At 32.2% G+C, this 18,930-nt stretch overlaps 1 protein-coding gene across 7 annotated transcripts in view; it reads right to left on the bottom strand.

Annotated features, from left to right (window-relative positions):
- The window catches only part of LOC128206089 (protein FAM13B-like), an 84,051-nt gene that overhangs the window by 17,792 nt on the left and 47,329 nt on the right, over positions 1-18,930 (bottom strand). For all 7 annotated transcript variants that reach the window (XM_052908258.1, XM_052908291.1, XM_052908310.1 and 4 more), the window contains 5 exons: positions 13,589-13,752; positions 12,880-12,933; positions 6,672-6,784; positions 2,052-2,094; positions 613-775 (listed from right to left, as the gene is read on the bottom strand). In XM_052908258.1, the coding sequence (XP_052764218.1) occupies positions 613-775; positions 2,052-2,094; positions 6,672-6,784; positions 12,880-12,933; positions 13,589-13,752 (537 nt within the window). The remainder of the gene's footprint in view (positions 1-612; positions 776-2,051; positions 2,095-6,671; positions 6,785-12,879; positions 12,934-13,588; positions 13,753-18,930) is intronic.

Raw genomic sequence — 18,930 nt, 5'->3', positions numbered from 1 at the left:
GGTTGACCTTTGTGTGTGACATGAACTTTAGCATGTAAGGTTGACCTTTGTGTGTGACATCGACCTTAGCGTGTAAGGCTGACCTTTGTGTGTGACATTGACCTTTGTGTTTGATCTTGACCTTTGTGTGGGACATTAACCTTTGTGTATGACATTGACCTTTGTGCTTGATCTTGACCTTTGCGTGTGACATTTACCTTCCATTGTGTGTGTCCTTGAACTAAATGTGTGACATTGACCTTGCTTGCGATGGAAGGTATAATACGCATGACAAACTTTCGATTCTGCTGTACATTTTTAAGCAATTCAAATAAAACTTGACAACTTACAACTTAAACATTATAGTAAGAGATAGATGAACAGTGTGAACACAACATACCTCACTTCTGGGGCATAAGAGAGGCAGGGTTCTCAATAATTTTCGGTTGAACTGTCTAAAACAGTAACGTAACTGACAAGCTACTACTTATTCTACTTAAAATTACCTAATTTGAAACCAGCTCAATTGCCATTTGAACCATCTATTTTGGTCGGCAGCCAGGTCTTATTGAGAACACTGAAAAGGTCAGTGATCTTTTTTCATGAAAGTCCAAAATCATAATAATCTCTCACCTGTGTAATTATAACGCCCTTCTTCTCAAACATTTCGAATGCCTTGGACATGGGCTTCTGTTTAACTGGTTTGTTGCTTGCGGGCTCAAAGTTTTCAATGTCTTGGGCTTCAAATGCCTGCACACGAGACTTCACTCCTGGTCCGGCTTCATGGGTGGCATTGCTGGAATAATAACATGCATATGATTTAAGTGATCTGACAGCTAATAATTGACAATCCTGTATAACAGCTGCTACCTTATCTCTGTGGGGCACATTAAAGAGTTTGCAGGAGATAAAATAGCCTGTGGTCTAGTTGCGTCTGAGGGGTTCAAGCCAAAGGCAAGATATAGGGGCTAAGACCCCTTTGAAATTGTTTCCAGTCATTAATATTCTTTTCAAGGAAATACCAATCAAACAAAGGCTATGATAATTATAAATAATGACTTCATTCCTTAAAAAAAAAACATAAGAAAAATTTACAAACATTATTATATGCAGATAAAATACTATTGATAGATAAGTCTAGCTGAAATGTTAGATAATAACTTGTTGTCAATATATTCATCAGAGTTTAAAACCCAGACAACATGATATTTTCTAACGTTACATAATTCTGTTTTAAGAGAATTTCCTTTCACAATCTTAATGTCTATGGGAAATAAATTTAGTTGTTTTCAATATAGAATTGATATGAAAATGTCTGGTTCAAATACCTTCATCAGAGTGAACATTTTCAACTTGGTGTACTTTAATCATCAAATCTATTCATATATATATATATATATATATATTCAGGGCCTTTTTTACCCTTCTTTGCTGTAGCTAATACCGAACTAATTCCCCAAGGGCCAGACCCTGTTGATTCCCCCCCCCCCAAAAAAATAGCCTCTAAACATGGAGGCATTTCAAAATTGAAACAAGACTGATTAAGATAATTTCTATAATTAAAGGGCGATAACGCTTGAGTGAGTAGACTTAATAAGCTTGTTTAAGGTATGACACATTCTGACCAAATTTGATGATGATTAGACTCAAGCGTCTACAGTTATTGATTGGACATCATAAGGGACGCGATCTGGCTAAATGCCAGAAAACAAGCCCTCCAGACACTACGCAGCAGGTCAAGCTGTAAAAACCTTGGGTATTTTCCATGTTTTCTAGATAACATCACATCAGAATACTTGATTTCAAATGAAACCCATATGATTTTATTCAGCAATAATTTATATCTTTTACGGTTTTGAGAAAATCATGTACATGAAATACATTCTTTTGAATCAAATAAATTATTACGTCATAATAATACACTTTTCATATTCATTTGCTTAATTTCATCAACAAAAACTATATATTCCAAAAATTTGATATTTTTAACGGAATTTCACATTATAATATAACATAAAAAACATGGAAGTATTTTAGTCAGAATTTCATTCATAATTAAACAGTGTACGCACCTATTGTTATTCGTTGTCTTCTTTTCCACATCGGCCTCAGTAGCTGAAAATATTCACAAGAATGACTCTGTTACTTCACTTAAACAAAACAGAAACTTTATTTACGAAATAAAAATTCCAGCAAAAGTATTCCACAACTGCACAGATCAACACTAACACGTGCACAGAATCTGAAACTATTCAAAACAGTTCCTCCAGGCCAAAATAAAACATTCCTGTACAAAGTGTAATAGCGCTTAAACGATCATTAAGACATTCACCTGGTTAATCCAACACCCCCTCGATCTTCAATGGATTGGAATGTAAGCACAGTTCTTAAAACAAAGTACAGCTTTACTGAGCAATAAATAATTAATCCTGCAGCTTAGTATGAAGCAATCTCATAAATGATTCAAATAACACAGAGACAATTGGGCTCCAAACTGTTCCAGGAATTTGAATTCTTGTTAACAATCTAGTGGGGTGTAATCTATCAATCGATCAATTGTTTCAAAAAATGATGTAGTTCTTTTAAATTCCAACATCTTCAGTTTTTATTTACCAGTGTGAGAATACCACATGATAAATTGCATCAAAAATGCTCCATTGGAAGGCAAAAATTTGCTTCCGACAATAATTTGCGGAAGGCAATAATTTGCTTCGAATAAAGACTTCAGATAACTTTACTAGTTCTTCACAAAATTTCCAACGTAGCATTTATGATGAAATTTATCACATGGTATACACATACTGACTATGTCCCATTAAAAATGTTCTGGATTTTGTTCTTGATTAATATCATCATTATATTTACAATAATCTTCATATTTTTAATATGTCATAATATTTGATTTTAAAAAAAACAGAAATAAAAATCCAGCAATAATATGATCAATCTATTTTGAAGATTTTTTTTTTTTAGATATGTCATAATGTTTGTTTTGATTTTAAAATACCAGAAAAAAATATCCAAATGATAATCAAACTATTTTTAACAAAATTACCTTAAATACATACCATTAAATATGTTCAAGCATATTATTCATAACAATCAGTCAAGTATTTTGCATCTTGCCCATAAAAAAATCAGCCTTTAACATCCAAACACATAATTAATATCAATCAGTCAATTTGTTCAGCTAACATCAGTATAAGCATATTTTGCACAAGTATAATAATATAAGCTATAATAACTACATGTTTGTATCCCAAACTGAAGTGCTTTCCTGATCGCAATCATAATCGATACAGATCCGTCGATAAATGACGTAAATTAATGACGAATATTTCTCAGTATATATCTCATCCCTTGTAACAATAACAAGAAAGCTTGTTTGTTTACATGGTAATTCTCAGGGAAAACAATTGACTGCTTCCTATTAATATATACTCTTAGTATCTCTCTTGTAACCTTCAGAACACGAATCAGATCTATGGAAAACAATTGTGACTCAGGGTTCACAACACTTGCATCCTATATAACAGTCAGCTAATAAGGAGAAGCTGTTACGTGCTTTCGCTACTGTAAGTTTTATAATGCATTACGTAATTTACTAAAGATATTCTGCACCAATAAAAAGCTGTTCTGCTAAAAAATTATCTCCTGCTAGTAACGGACACTACATGTCTAAAATCACAAATGAACTTATAACCGGACTTGAATTTAAATGTAAGATATGTCATCAATTCAAAATCATGTTCTATGATTAATTATAGGACCTTACACAAGGAAGCAACAGATATCTAATTATCGTTCTGATATTAGTCATCATGCTTCTTGCCACACTTATTTTCTTTAAATTAGCATATGTGCTGAAATAACAGTTATCATAAATCATTGGATTTGAATTTTCAGTTGTAAATGCTAATTCAAAACAAAAGATCTGCAGGGTTCGAATTTAACTTTTTTTGATACTCGCAAATTTTTGCGAGTGCTCAAATTTTCAACTCGCAAAACCAGACACTCACTCCCATTTTTTAAGGCAAACCTTTATGTTTGCTAGGAAAAAGTATATATTTAATGGAAAACAAATGCTTAAGGTATAGTGTAATTGTTTTAATGAATGATCATGTAATTGTACAATAAACGATATCATCATATATGTAACACTGACAGTACGAGCTGCGGAAGTCTGATCAGGCCAGTATTGGTCTGTGCAAAACGTTCCTTTCGTCATTTGTGTTGAGGGTCAATTTAATGTTCCACTCCCTCTTCCAAATAGTAACAGTTTAAACGGAATTATTTCATTTTGGCTTCTTTTTTTGAACTGATTGATCATTGCCATCAGCCGTCGGCGATTTTAAAATCAACACGCGTAAAAAAACTTATCTTTTAGCTTGTCATCATTATACAGACGGTGTCTCGATACGATTATCGCTAAATACCGCCACCAAAAATGGAAACGAAAGACCAGTCTACAAAAATACATAGTAACGAGTACCTGCCACATAGTAACGAGTACCTGTCTGTGTGCATAACGTTAATCTACGTCATCAATTTCTGCGTGATTATCGGAAAACGAAAGTAGGCATTTCTAAAATTAGTTTTATATCTATTGTGCAGGAATTGATCATATCTATTTCGAGGATTGCATATTTTCTGTAAATTTTGAACTCGCAAAGTTTTGCGAGTGTCTTTAAATTCAACTCGCATTTTTCAATTTTGGCTCGCAATTTGCGAGTGTGCGAGTGCTAAATTCGAACCCTGGATCTGTTCTGTTGTTATTATTTATGCATTGAAACACTAATTTGCAATATGAGTAATAAACCAGTCCACTGATGACAAAGGGAACACTTGGATATAAAACAAGACTGCTACACTAGCAAACGCCAACAACTTGTCTGTTTTATTTTCCTGCAGCTGAGAAACAAAACTAGCTTTTACAAAACCCATATAAGGCCTCTCCAGTTGAAGTGACTTCATATTTGAAGCAAAGTTTCAATACTAACTAAGAATCAGTAGCAACCAAAAGCAGCCCCTTTTATTTTTCAAACAGTGATTTAAAATAAAAAAAAATAAAAAAAATAAAATATTTCCTTTTTCGGTCATTAGAGCCATTAGAAACCCGGAAATCCACAAATCTAATTCGAGAAAATACACATCCTTGAGTATGCCTCCAAGATTCTTCATGAAACGAGTCCCGAGTGGACCTTTTATGAGAAGTGTGTTTCTTAACCACTGCGCTAACTAGACATTGGTATAAGATAACTGTTGTATTTCAGATGAAAAAGGGGCATAACTCAACAACTAATACGTCAGAGTTATAAGCCTTGAAAGCATGCAAGAATTATCTTTGGTAACATGTGTACCAATTTTCATATCAATATCAAGAAAGTATTTTGGGGTTCAATAATGGCCAAGGTTAAGGTTAAAGTTTTTGCACTTTGACGCAATGCCGACAACACAGACTACGACTAAGAAAATAAATTTATTTTTTTCATAAAAAAAAATTCTATTAAGAAGGTAGGTTAGCTCTTTATGCAATTTAATGGCTAATACTTTCTGTTTAATGTATGAAACAATGTTGACTACATGTGTTTATTCACACCACGCCCTTCACTATCATTTCACAATTCGTGTTGCTCCTGTGGTTTCCAGTAAGAGTGGAGATAATTTCCATTAACAATCCAGGAACTATTTAGATCAAAGATTAATGCGAATTCACAGGTAGCAAAAAAACAACATATCGAAATAGTCTGAACATTTTCCATCCTAGTAATTATGTTCTATTACAAGATTCTTCGCACCTGTACAACCCCATCTTACAACTATTCGGTCACGATTCATGGCCACTCTTCACTGGATTGGTATTCGCACAATATGTGAGCAAATAGTTATTGTCAATAAGAATCTAAAAGAATGATGTTTTTATCATGAGAATCGGCTGGTATCAGCAGACTGTTGTTAGTCATGTGAAGCACTTTTTAATGTCATGGATGCATTAGAAATACTTATTGCGATCTTCTCTCAGCCACCAATGAGGTACTTCACAGAAAAACAACATGTCACATGCATGCACTATAAACATTCCACACTTTTTATCATGAACCTGGGGCTGTATTCAATAACCACCTTAGACTTCACTTAATTCAAAAATTAGAATCCAAGAGTTTTGATTGGACAGAAGAAATAACTGGCTAATGGAATGAATGGAATCACTGAGGCGTGTCTAAGGACTGGGATAAGAATGATGTTGAATATGGTCCCAGGTATCAAAGGCTGCTACCAACCTTGGTGTCAGAAAATTCAAAAGCACCGAGGCTAGGATCAAGGCAGTCTTAGGACCAATGGACAAAGGAGAAATTTTCATCAATGCAAAATCACTGTCGCAGAATCAAAACTGGCTTTTCAGATGCCCATGCCCTGACTTCAAATTTGAAGAAAACTTGAGTTTTAATACTAACGACAAATACACTCAGTTGCAACCAAAAGCAACCATATTTTTTTTTTAAATAATCATTTTAGACATAAGATCCATGGAAATCCACAAATCTAATCCAAGGATAAATCACATCCCTGAGGTTGCTTCTAGGATTCTTAATGAAACGAGCCCCTGGATCTTTTATGAGAAGTGTGGGTTTTAACTACTGTGCAAACTAGATAAATCAATATTTATGGGTTAAACGAAAGTAATAACCTACCATGTTCTGAGTCTTCCTCTCTTATTGTCGTATCAATACTGGCATTCAGTAGCGAACATTCATCCCCAAACAGGTGCCCGATTACCGTCGCCTTAATCGCCTTATCGACAAACCTAAAATGTAAAAACACAAAACATAAATATATGCCTTAAGTATTTATCAAGATAACAGCTAAATGGTTCAATAATGTAATTGTTTTCCTTGGTCAAATTTTCAAGGGGCAATAACTGACACTGTGAAAAAGTGCAGTGAGAGTTGTCAAACCTGCACAAAGTAGGGCAACTTATTAACTAGCATTATAAGACTCAATATCATAAGACCAAAAAATTATTCATTTGAAAATTAAATGACCAATAAAAATTATTCTGAAATAATATTACTACATGGTTTTCCCAATTTGAAAAAGTGATCATATGATATGATAAAGAGGGCCTCACAAGATGTGTTGTTCACTCATGATCAGATCTCAAATGGCTTCATGCTATGATTTTTATTTTTGCAACCTGTAACTGAAACCTTTACAGGCTCAAACCTGTAACTTAACAACACCCTGTGACACGATTTCTTTAAAATGTCATGTCTTTGTTGAAAAGTTCAACAAGAGCAGAACTTGTAAATATTTAGCTCTATTCATGTGACTAGACATCCAAGTTATGTGGGCATTGTCATTCAAATGTCATGTGACTGTTTGAAAAAGAGTCACCAAGTGTCATTGAAAAAGAGTCACCAAGTGTGAGCTCTTGTTTCTCTTTTTTATGCCTGATGAGCTTTAATAATGTTTGCCAATGAACTTAGCATTTTAAGGGTATAAAGCATTGAATGAACATTCTTGAAGCATTGAATGAACATGGCTAACATGTATAGTATGTCAATGAACTTGATGCATCATAAAAACACTGACTGCCGCCGTCAGCTATCGGTGTATTCTTTAACATATCAGTGGAACTTATTACCAAGGAGATGAACTTTTTACGAAGCTAATGATCGTACATTGATGAACTGACTGACAAACAATTTTTTCTACGGTTTTTTGCAAACAATAGTATAACAAATTTATGAGAAATGACTAGGGATCAGCAATAGGCGTATTCTTTAACATATCAGGGGAATTTATTACTGAATAGGTGAGCTTATTACCAAGCAAAGTATCCATACATGTACTATTTGCGTTGGTTGCACTCTAACTGGCCAATTAAATCAGAGCTTTGATTAACGCTCGTAGGAATCGCACAGTTACAAAAAAACTTTTTTTACGAGTAGAAACTGACTGTCCTTAGAGCCACCCCTTTAAATGAGGAACGATTTGACAGTCTCTTCGTAGTAAAATGGCATTGAAATCGTACATTGATTAACTGACTGACAAACACTCTTTTTCTACTTTTTCATGAGAAATTGTATGGATATGCCCCGTCCCTAGCAAAAAAAAATCCACGACTGGACACGTTCAGCTACATATTTTCTATGCAAAGAATCAGATTTTTAAGTTAATGCTTCACAAATCCGCAATCGCATGTTTAAATACCATACACATTATCACTCCAATGATCGACTTCCCATGATAAGTGGGAATCAATGTCCAATACCAGCCTATCGAGAGTTTAAAGGGACTCGTTCGTGTTTTAAAGGGTCAGACAAGGAAAAAAATAGTTTCGTGTGAACTTAATGCTTGTAACAGCGAAAAAACATCATCCCAAGTCAAAATGAGAGTTCTATTGTAATTGAAAAAGGGGACAAATTATGTTTTATTTTGACGAGTAACAAAAACCGTTTTATGCTGCTGGAAAGTATAAGTAATGATTTTGAAAATGACTGATTTTAAAAAAGGCTTATAATGATTAAAATAAAATGATATATCAGTTCAGCCAGTTGCTGTTTGGTGTTTGTGAATAAATTTAGCATGAAAAAACACACTATTTTAACGAAGTTTGAAAAAAAGGTGACAGACACCACAATAAAATTTGTGAATAGTCCCGTAGAAGTAACATTTGCACATAATCAAGTATAACCATCAAAATTGTTTGCTATCAATAAACATTGTGGGAAATACCATTATCTTGATCATACAACGATTGTGATCAAAATAATTTTACTGTTTTATTGAAGGTCTCCAAAGACAATAATGCCATTCATTACTGTTTTTGTTATATACAAAAAAGCTTGAGCGCGCAGCACATTACATATTTTGTTTTATTACGCAAAACCATGAATGTCAGCATTGATGTAATGATTTTATTATTATGAAAACACCAGATTTATAGAGTTTTATCAGAGAAATTAAAATGGTATTTCATAGTTTCAAACAATGAAATAACAATTGATATTGTTCAGTGTTGAAAATTCAAACGCACAGCTCTCACTTCCAAATTATACGTCAGCACTCATAAAGAATATGTACTATTAAGTATATTAAACTGAATGAGGACACTCTTATTAATATGAGTGTATTGTCAGTCATAAACAATCATTTATTTAAAATCTTTCAACCACATTAATAATAAATTCATTTTAAACAGATATTTTGGCTCCTAATTTTTTTTAATTTCAAAGTTTCAATTTTATTTTGATTTCCAAAACTCAAAACGAATAAACTTATTTTTTTTTTTTAACCTTACATGTAATATCTTGTTAAACATTCACTCATATTAGATAGTCCCGTTATCCAAATATTTTTAAATAAGAATCAGCATTTTCATTCATTCAAAAAAAATAGTAAATAATAATTAATTACATAAAGCGCTTTTAAGGAATAGTTTTTATAAGCTTTCATTCTGTTTTCATTTTCTTGGGTTGAAACAAAACAGTTACATAAAAATACTTAAGAACTTCAAACCTCGACAATAAGCTAGTATGATATAATGAATCGCTGCTCAAAGCAAATAGAAAGTAATCATCTATCAGAAAAAAATAAATAAACAACAATTAATCAACCTGATTATGCAAATTAACTTAATTAATGTCAAATTAACTTCATTAACTCACCATTTAAAGTTATCCATTATGTAATTTAACATTTATTAAATATACACCTTGTAATTGTAATGTACTTTTATAAAATATCAGTTGCATAAACAGAAACTGGTTTTGTTTTATTCCGACAACAATCTGTAACCTTATCATTTATGTATGAATACTGTTAAATAAAACATTAAAGAAGAAAAAAAAAGATGTTACATGAATAAAACAAATATCTAAACACAAAGCATGAAAGAATGTTAAAATGTTATGGGTTTCCAAAATTGTTTGTGTATTATTTATAAACATTTGATATGGTGTTACAAGGAGTGCTAAAATATGCACTGAAAACCACATTTTTATTATATGACTCTATTCTTTTTAAAAAGTCTGATGCAATTTTATCATTTCTAATTTTGTTATATTTTTCCAATAAAAAAAACAAAAAAATAGCATAAAGGATTGCACCGCATATTAATTATTTTAATCAAAGCTATAACATATGTACACATTTAAATCATTATTTACATATTTACATCATTTCTTATGTATAATTGCCGGCACCAAACTGCTACATTGTTCTTTATAATTAGAGGTCAATGCTCCTCATAAAAAAGGTGTGTGTGTGGGGGGGGGGGATATTTTTTACCTAAATGTAGGGGTAAACATACACTTTTGCACTTTTCAGGAGGGGAATGGGGCCAATTTTGGCTTAAAAAGGGTCTTAAATAACACTGTATGATATGGGTGTTTCCAAGATAAGAATGACCTAAGATGTTTAATTTGCTTATTAAGTAATTGTTATTGTTTCTTTTTGGTCTTTTAAACCTTGAATTCCAGGTGCAGTGAATGCAAATGTCATACTATAATAATAACGTCATAATGTACATACAGTCATAATGTACAATACAAAAAATCGCTCCGAATTGAAACATAGCCAAATTCCTTCAAATCATTTACTATATATGGAAACAAACAAACAAAAATAAAACTGACATTTATCTAACCAAAATTTCCATACCATTCTCTCATAGTGTGGAAATGAAAAACATGACATTTGTAAAAGTTCAAAATGGTGGACATTCCAGTAACCATTCAAGTCTGTTAGTCTTATAGGTTATAGTTTATTTTGAGGTCTTTATATAATCATTAGTGTTTAGTTTTTATCTCCTATACAATTTGGTCACCAGGCTTCTTTTTAGAAGGCCAAAATTAAATGCTTACTTTCTTATAGTGTTAAGCGCGTAATGACTCCATACCAGCAAGAGTGCATCCGCAAGCTTTTAAAAAACATACTCAATAAAATTAATTCATGACTAAATGGAAATTTGGCAGTAGTTTTCATCAAGAGTCTTTCATAATGATTATGAAATTTGGCAGTTGTTTTCATCAGAGACTTTATAAATGATTATGAAATTTGGCAGTTGTTTTCATCAGAGACTTTAAAAATGATTATGAAATTTGGCAGTTGTTTTCATCAGATTATACAGTAGTGTGACAAGGGTGTAAAATATATCGAACATTTCTACAATTACTGGAATAATCATTTAATGACATTAACAATTTAACAAGACTTAACAAATTTGAAAAAATGACTTTCTTAAATACCACGTACTATGAACATGTAAATACCGTAATATTCCTTATGACTTGAAAATCCACTGAAACAATGACAATAAAGCACGCCTTCTTACTCTTAACATAAAATCAAGTTTAATACAAAAATAAGGAAAACGGTTTACAATGACTAAACGGTTTACAATGACTTTATTCTACAACTTAAACCAGAACCAGAAATAGGGAAGAAAATTATGAAACTCAGTTTGAAGAAAACTATCCAATGGAAACATGTGTATACACAACCACTTAACTGACAATTAACACGAAGCTTCCGGAATTCCGAAGTATATAATAAGTATCTTTCCAAATAATACAAAGTCATACACATGCATTACTGTTGTTTCCAGGTTATTTGACTTTTGCATAATGAACATAGTGTTCAGCGTGAAATGACAATCCAATGCCTCTATACTAGTAAGCTTGCATGAGTGTCTCAGCTTCTAAATAACTCTCTTCATATATATACAGCCAAGTTATGACTAAATGCAAAATTCGCAGTTATTTTCATAACTAAATGGAAACTTGGCAGTTATAATTTGGCTGTAAATGGATTTTTAGTTGTCGGACCCCTTCTCAATGATTAAATGAGAATCTTTCTGGCATTCCCAGTGTCCCCCAAGTGTCTGTGCTTGGCAGGTTCACAGTGTCTCCCCTATACCCTGAGTGAATTAAATTATATTGGTTACGATCACGAAAAGTTCCATCAACTTGTTTTGACCTCTGAAGATCAGCCAACTGTGAGATCAACAAGGTATGTGCCAAGTTCCAGGCAAACATTACAAAACGCAAGATGAATGTAGAACAAAAAAAAAGACAAAATACTTTAATTAACAAACCAGACATTTAGCCGCATTCTGTCGAAAACATTTTACTGTAAATGATGTGTAGAATTTGACAGAAACAAACTTGGCAATGGGGAATAACAGACAGTGCCAACATTGGAAACAGAAAAGAATAATACCATTTTTTTCCGTCATTTTCAACAAAGGCTTTCTAGATAAAAACTCATATAGAAGGGAAAAGGTGAAATTGAATTGGCAAGGTAAAGTTCCATGAAAGCAAAACTATTTTTAACACATCTTTTTTTATTCCACCTGAAACTCTTCTATCTCCTAAATAGAACTTAAACTTTTAATGTGTATCAAGCTTCAGAACATTAAATTTTAGAATTAAAGCTACACACTCTTTCACACTCTTTCAGATATACCATCTTTCACATCATTTTTTATTTTATGTCTTCAAATGAGCCAATTTTTGCGTAAATGTATGGAAAATGATACATGACTGCTGACAAAAGATTAGATCACAATTTTTCATGTTAACCTTAATTTTTTTATGTTTTATGGAGTATAATAACACTTAAAGAAAAAAAATTCAGCAGTTTTCCAAACAGAATTAATCGGTCCTATCATATGTTGTCTTATATGACTGCATTGAAGGCACTGATACCAAAATCAGCTGATTCTAAGACAAAAATTTAAATAGTTCAAAACTGTTAATCTTCGAGAATGCAGCTTTAAGCTGAGCTCTTAAAACACTTTGTGCTATAGACCACAAAACAAATTAGATGAACGGTCTCTTCTATAAACCAAATTTTAGTTTTTTATTAAATGAGCTCGAAACTTTGTACACTTACTCTGAAGTCCTGGCAGATGGGACAGGCGACTCAATAAGGCTGTAGCCGCTCTCACTGAAATGGTTCATCATATATTAGCAAATTACTATAGATACATTATCTGTTGTTAATTCAAATACTCTTAGAATTTTCCGGTTAGCGCAATCACTTCTTACCAAGGCGACTGGGTTCGATTCCCAGCCGGGGCATATGTGAGTTTGGTTTGTGGTCACCAAGCTGGACAAGTGGTTTTCCTCTAGGTTGTCCGGTATCCCCCACAACACAAGACCACACTCTCGTGCAACATTGTGCCAACATTGAAGAGTGACAATATTAGCATTAGTTAATATAACTTTCTTCAAAATCTTTGTAAAATACATAATATTTAAATGTCAGATGCTCTTGTTACAATAATCACAACAATCAGTGATAATATTGATCTACTTTAGGGCCGATTGTTTAGATTTTTTTTAAAGTTAATGTTGTTAACTTTGATGTTAACTTTCAAATGCTCACAGCTCTGGAAGTTTTATTGATACACTTGCAATCCCAAATATTTCAAACAAACTTTGAGACAGCTGTTTCAGCTGAACTTGTTTTATTTAAAGAAAAAAAACAAAAACACATCATCACTACTCGATGTTTAAATGTTAACAACGATCTCGTTAAGCATCTTTGTAAAAACATTTAAAGTAAACCAAATAATCTAGAATAAAATCAATCCACCAACCTGTCAAGATGGAATGGAGACAACCTGCCCGTCATCTCATCGTCACTGAAGCTGGGACTGTTGTATGAGTGGGAGTTACGTCCCTTGGATGATACAGAACTCTCGCTGCGGTCTGGTTCCTCGATCTCAGGCACCTGGCTTCCTTCTTGGGTTTTTAACTTGCTCTGTAGAAATAAGATTTTATATTATTTGAAATCAAAGAATTAGGTGAAATGGGTTGAGTAATGCACAAGTCAATTGTAACCACGGCTCCCCCAGGTCCGGGGTATAGCGGGGACTTTGACTTTCGGTCCAGCCAACCCCGAGTAAAATCCCCGCCTTACGAGTACAAACTGATGGTAAAATCCCTGCCAAATACCCCCAGCACCCCAGGGACACTATGTAAGGCCATTCCCCGCTATATTTTGCGCGAAGACAAAACCACCCCATTCACCCAGCACTGCGGAGCCACCTGGAAGGTAAAAACACAGCCCAATTCTCCGGCCATCCCCAGTATACCCCCGGACCTGGGGGGGTGGTGGTTACAATTGACTAGTGCATAACAAAAGGGGTGCAAGGGGGTGCACTTAAAGCTTATCTGTTTTGATTATCAAAAAAAACATTTTTAATTTTAGTCATAGGATGATAAATATTTACAAGGAAGGGGAATCAAGTTTTAGATTGTAATCTTCTTCGTCTGATACTATTACTATAAGATTACGCTTTGCTTCATTGAGCACCATAGGACATATCGCTAAAAAAAATTGTTATCATTAATAATTAATGAGGCAGTAGTTTCATTGGTGCAGACTGGGTAGCTCTTTGGAATCTAAGCCAATGAAACTATGCTGTGCATTGTTTTCTATATTTAGATAAAAAAAAACTGGAGTAAGAGTTTTCTTCCCTTAATTTAATAACATTCATGAAAGACTATACCATTTTCTGCTTCTACACAAGTGAAATATTTCAGATTTGCTTGTATTCAATGATGCAATCCAGTTGGCCTTAATTTCAACTTGACAGAATTTTGTAGAATGATGCAATAGAAATATTGGCCAAAGATTGCATCCACCGTCCCTCACCCTGAGTACTTATAATGTGTATACAAAACAAAGTGCCGGGGTTGCTGATAATGCAATCGCCATTTTGACTTATTAAATTCACAGTAGAATACCAAACTTTATTTTTTGCAAGCATTTAGATGCATGTAGAAACAAAATGACAGGAATATTGAACTTCATTTTTTGCAAGCATTTAAGATGCATGTAGAAACAAAATGACAGGAATATTAAACTTCATTTCTTGCAAGCAATTAAGATGCATTTAGAAACAAAATGACAGGAATATTGAACTTCATTTTTTGCAAGCATTTAAGATGCATGTAGAAACAAAATGACAGGAATATTGAACAACATTTTTTGCAAGCATTTTACATGCATGTAGAAACTAAATGACAGGAATATTGAACTTCATCTTTTGCAAGTATTTTGCATGTGGAAATAAAATGACAGGAATATTGAACTTCATTTTTTGCAAGTATTTAAGATGCATGTAGAAACAAAATGACAGGAATTACACACAAAAAATACTCTTTTTGAAAAACAAGTATCAAATATTTGTGAAACATTTTTCAATGAAATGAAGTATAGTTATTGTTCATGTATTACAAATTAAAAATGATGATACTGAAAAAAATGAAATCAGTATGCACAAAATACTTGGCTCTGGTTGGCTTGCTTGAATAGATGAATTAAAAAATGTCATTAAATATTACAAACAACTTTTAATAAATACCTTTGTTAAGAAAAGGTTCCAGAAATTTTTAAATATTAATACAAAATTTCAAAGAACTCTCAGTCCATCACAACAGAATGCTATGTTAATCACAGTGCATATTTTAAAGTAGAACTTCAAACAAAGTCTTGATAACGCAAAATACATAACACTGCATTTCCTGCACAAAACAAATATTCAAGGATAAACCCTGACCATATTTCAATTTATTACGTTACAACTCCTATCATTAAATTCATCAAGATAACCAAATTATAACTGCTGATATATCTTATCATATAAACATTTCGAAACCCAGCTGGCATTACTATGTTTAAGCTGGTTTCAACTAGCTCGTCAGATACATTATTTTAATAGCCCTGTCAAAAAAATGGACATACTACAACAAAGCGACTTAAATTTCTAACGTCTTGAAACCTAGCTGTTTCCAGTTTCCGTGAGAGATCAATTATTTCAATGGCCTTGTTATTGTTGTTACAAATACGCAACATATTCAGTATACATAATAGTTAAATACCGTTTGAAAGAGAAATGAAAAAACCTGATGTCTGACCTTGAATACAAACAAGATCCTGACATTGACAGCCCTAGTACAGTATATGCAATAAGAGACAAAACATGTTTACATGCTCTTATATCATTCAAGGCCTTAATAAAATATTTTTTGTTTCGGGTAACAGGACCCTACCTACCTACAAAAGCTGCTGACTAGAGTAAATTTACAAAAAAAAAAAAAAAAAAAAAAAAAAAAAAAAAACCTCAATGTAAACTTATTTTTTTTAATATAAACTATCATTAATTTTTGACAGAATAAAGCTCCATAACATTAGATATAATGAGTAATTTTTGAAAGAAATACCGCTATTTGTAAGAAAATGATCTTGACATTAAGTATATTTGAAAATAAATAAAACATCCCTACCGACCCTTCATAGTATTAAATTTTGGAGATGCTACCATAAACAAACAATTTTATTTAGGCCTAATTGAAAAAAAATCCAAAGTATTTAAAAAAAAAAAAAAAGGTAAGGCATTAGCAGGTGGAAGTTTAAAAAATAAATCACTGCTGTGTTGCCTCTTGCTGCGACTTATAGTAACGATAATGATGCAGAGCACCAGATAAGGTTTTTAGTTTGAAGAGTAATACCCCAGATTTTTTACAAGAGAGCATCCCACAGTAGCTTGATGAGAATGAACTCCTACTTTGGTGTCCTATGACCTGTAGAAAATTTAGTGACATTTAACCTAAAATATGTATTTTTTCTTCAGATTTATCAAAAGGGTCACTCCAACCAACTAATCTAGCATAAAATAACTATAACTTAAATGCAGTTTATCAATGTCAGAAAATCTTACAATGCCTAAATATCTAGGCATTTCGAGATTTTCTGATATTGTTAATTTCATGAATTTCCAAAGATAATCTATATAAAACAAGTTACAGCATATTAATCAATTAAGCAGAGATGTTTTTTGTTTATTTGAAAGGATTTTTCTTGTTGCCATATTGTTTGAGTCTGCATTTTATTAACAGTCTGTTTGATGGTTGCAAAGCAGCTGCTAAACCGGTTTCAGTGTTATGAATTCTACACAGTGATGTCCCCTGACAAATATAAAAATAAAATAGTACTGCATGTTTTTCAAAGGGGTTACTCTACATACTATATAGCTTGTAACACTCCATTAGACTGCCAAATTAAATCAATTATTACTTTACATCCATAACACAATGGTCAATAAAAAAATACATTCAGCTAAATATCGTGCATTTTAATATGCAATTAATTTTATTTGCATTATTCAAAATTAATTGCATTTTTCATAATTTTTAATGCGTATTTATGACCTTAAATATCTTATCCTGAGCTCTGAAGGACAAACAATTAATCATTATTGACAAAGAAAAGTTGGCGTCAATCATTGTTGTTAGTCTAGAATCGATGTTGCTAATTAAACTGTACTGTTCACATGTTATGCATTTGAGACAATTACAACGCAGTTCTGAAGTTCTCTTAAGGGAGAGGTTCTTGGTTTTGAGGTCTGGTGGTTGTTTAAACCTGGTTTAATGCACACATTCAAAAGTAGTGCTAATAAACACACATTGAAACAGATTCAACTTTCTTATAATATCTAAACACAAAAATACTATAATATATACCGTACTAATACTAATATTTCTTCTATGTTAAATAGAGAGGGAAAAATAAAAATATCCCAACACCAAAGTCATTTTACTTTAACATAATAATAATAATAATAATAATAATAATAATAATAATAATAATGATAATAATAATGACAATAATAATAATAATAATAATAATAATAATAATAATAATAATGATAATAATAATAATGATAATGGTAATAATAATAATGATAATAATAATAATAATGATAATAATAATAATAATAATAATGATAATAATAATAATAATAATAATAATAATAATAATAATAATGATAATAATAATGATAATGATAATGATAATAATAATAATGATAATAATAATATTAATATTGATAATATGTGCCAGGCTAGCAAACAAGGGTACGGGCATGTGGCATAATTAGGTTAGGAAAAAGCACAGCATGTGTTATTGTGATCGTTTGATGTATAATGAAATTATAATCCATGCAAGCTCCATGTAAGACATCAAAGTATAATTATACCACAATGTAAGATGAAAACTTCCATAAGTTATCCTTAATTAAGCACATTAGCCAGGCAAGCATATACATGTTAAAGCTCATATTGCCCTGCAACAAAAAATGAAGCGAAGCAGAGCTAAATTCAGATGAATCGTTGGCTGAAAAAAAAGAGTGCCAACACCAAGTTTTTAATGAGTCATGACACGATGTTTAATGAGTGATGACGACCATGTTTCGACAGACAGTGGTGCAAGGCTAGAGACTGGGTGCCATGCAGGGCTACTATGAAGGGAACATGATTGGACGTAATGATGTACTATTCTCTTTACCTGGAGCTAAGATGTTTCATGCGAAATGATGGTCGGTGTGAGAGAATGGGTGCAGAGTTGGGCTGTCATGACAAATAATACACAAGATTTATATCGCCAAATTACAGTTTAGCCATACCAAATCCTGTGTAAAATATACTTTTTTTTCATATGATTTTTCTTGTTTCTTGCATAATACAACCTTTGCATTAAATTTTGTTCTCATATTACACTTGTAAGTGTAATAAAACTTCATCATCTCGCCAAATTCATCATCAAATTGTTTACAGAAAAATGAATAAATTTTTCAATTTTGAGGACAAATGTGTTATCTAATGAATAAGAATCTTACTTTCATTCCCATTTATCTCAAATTGTATGAAACTCGCTATAGCAAAATAATAAAGCTTGCTAAAAGCTCACTTTTATAAAGGAGTGATATACATTTCTTAATTAAATGGCAACTCTTAAGATCCTATCTTTTATATATATGTAACAGAACTTATTCGCAAAACTTCTGACATGCAATAAAGAATTGAATATATATATTTGAACAATATTAATATTGTAAACTGTGGCTTTCAATACATTATCAATGATATCTCTGTA

Source organism: Mya arenaria, chromosome 2 (genome assembly GCF_026914265.1).
Source record: "Mya arenaria isolate MELC-2E11 chromosome 2, ASM2691426v1".
In the NCBI taxonomy this organism is placed as follows: domain Eukaryota; kingdom Metazoa; phylum Mollusca; class Bivalvia; order Myida; family Myidae; genus Mya; species Mya arenaria.
This window is presented reverse-complemented; position numbering and strand designations above follow the sequence as displayed.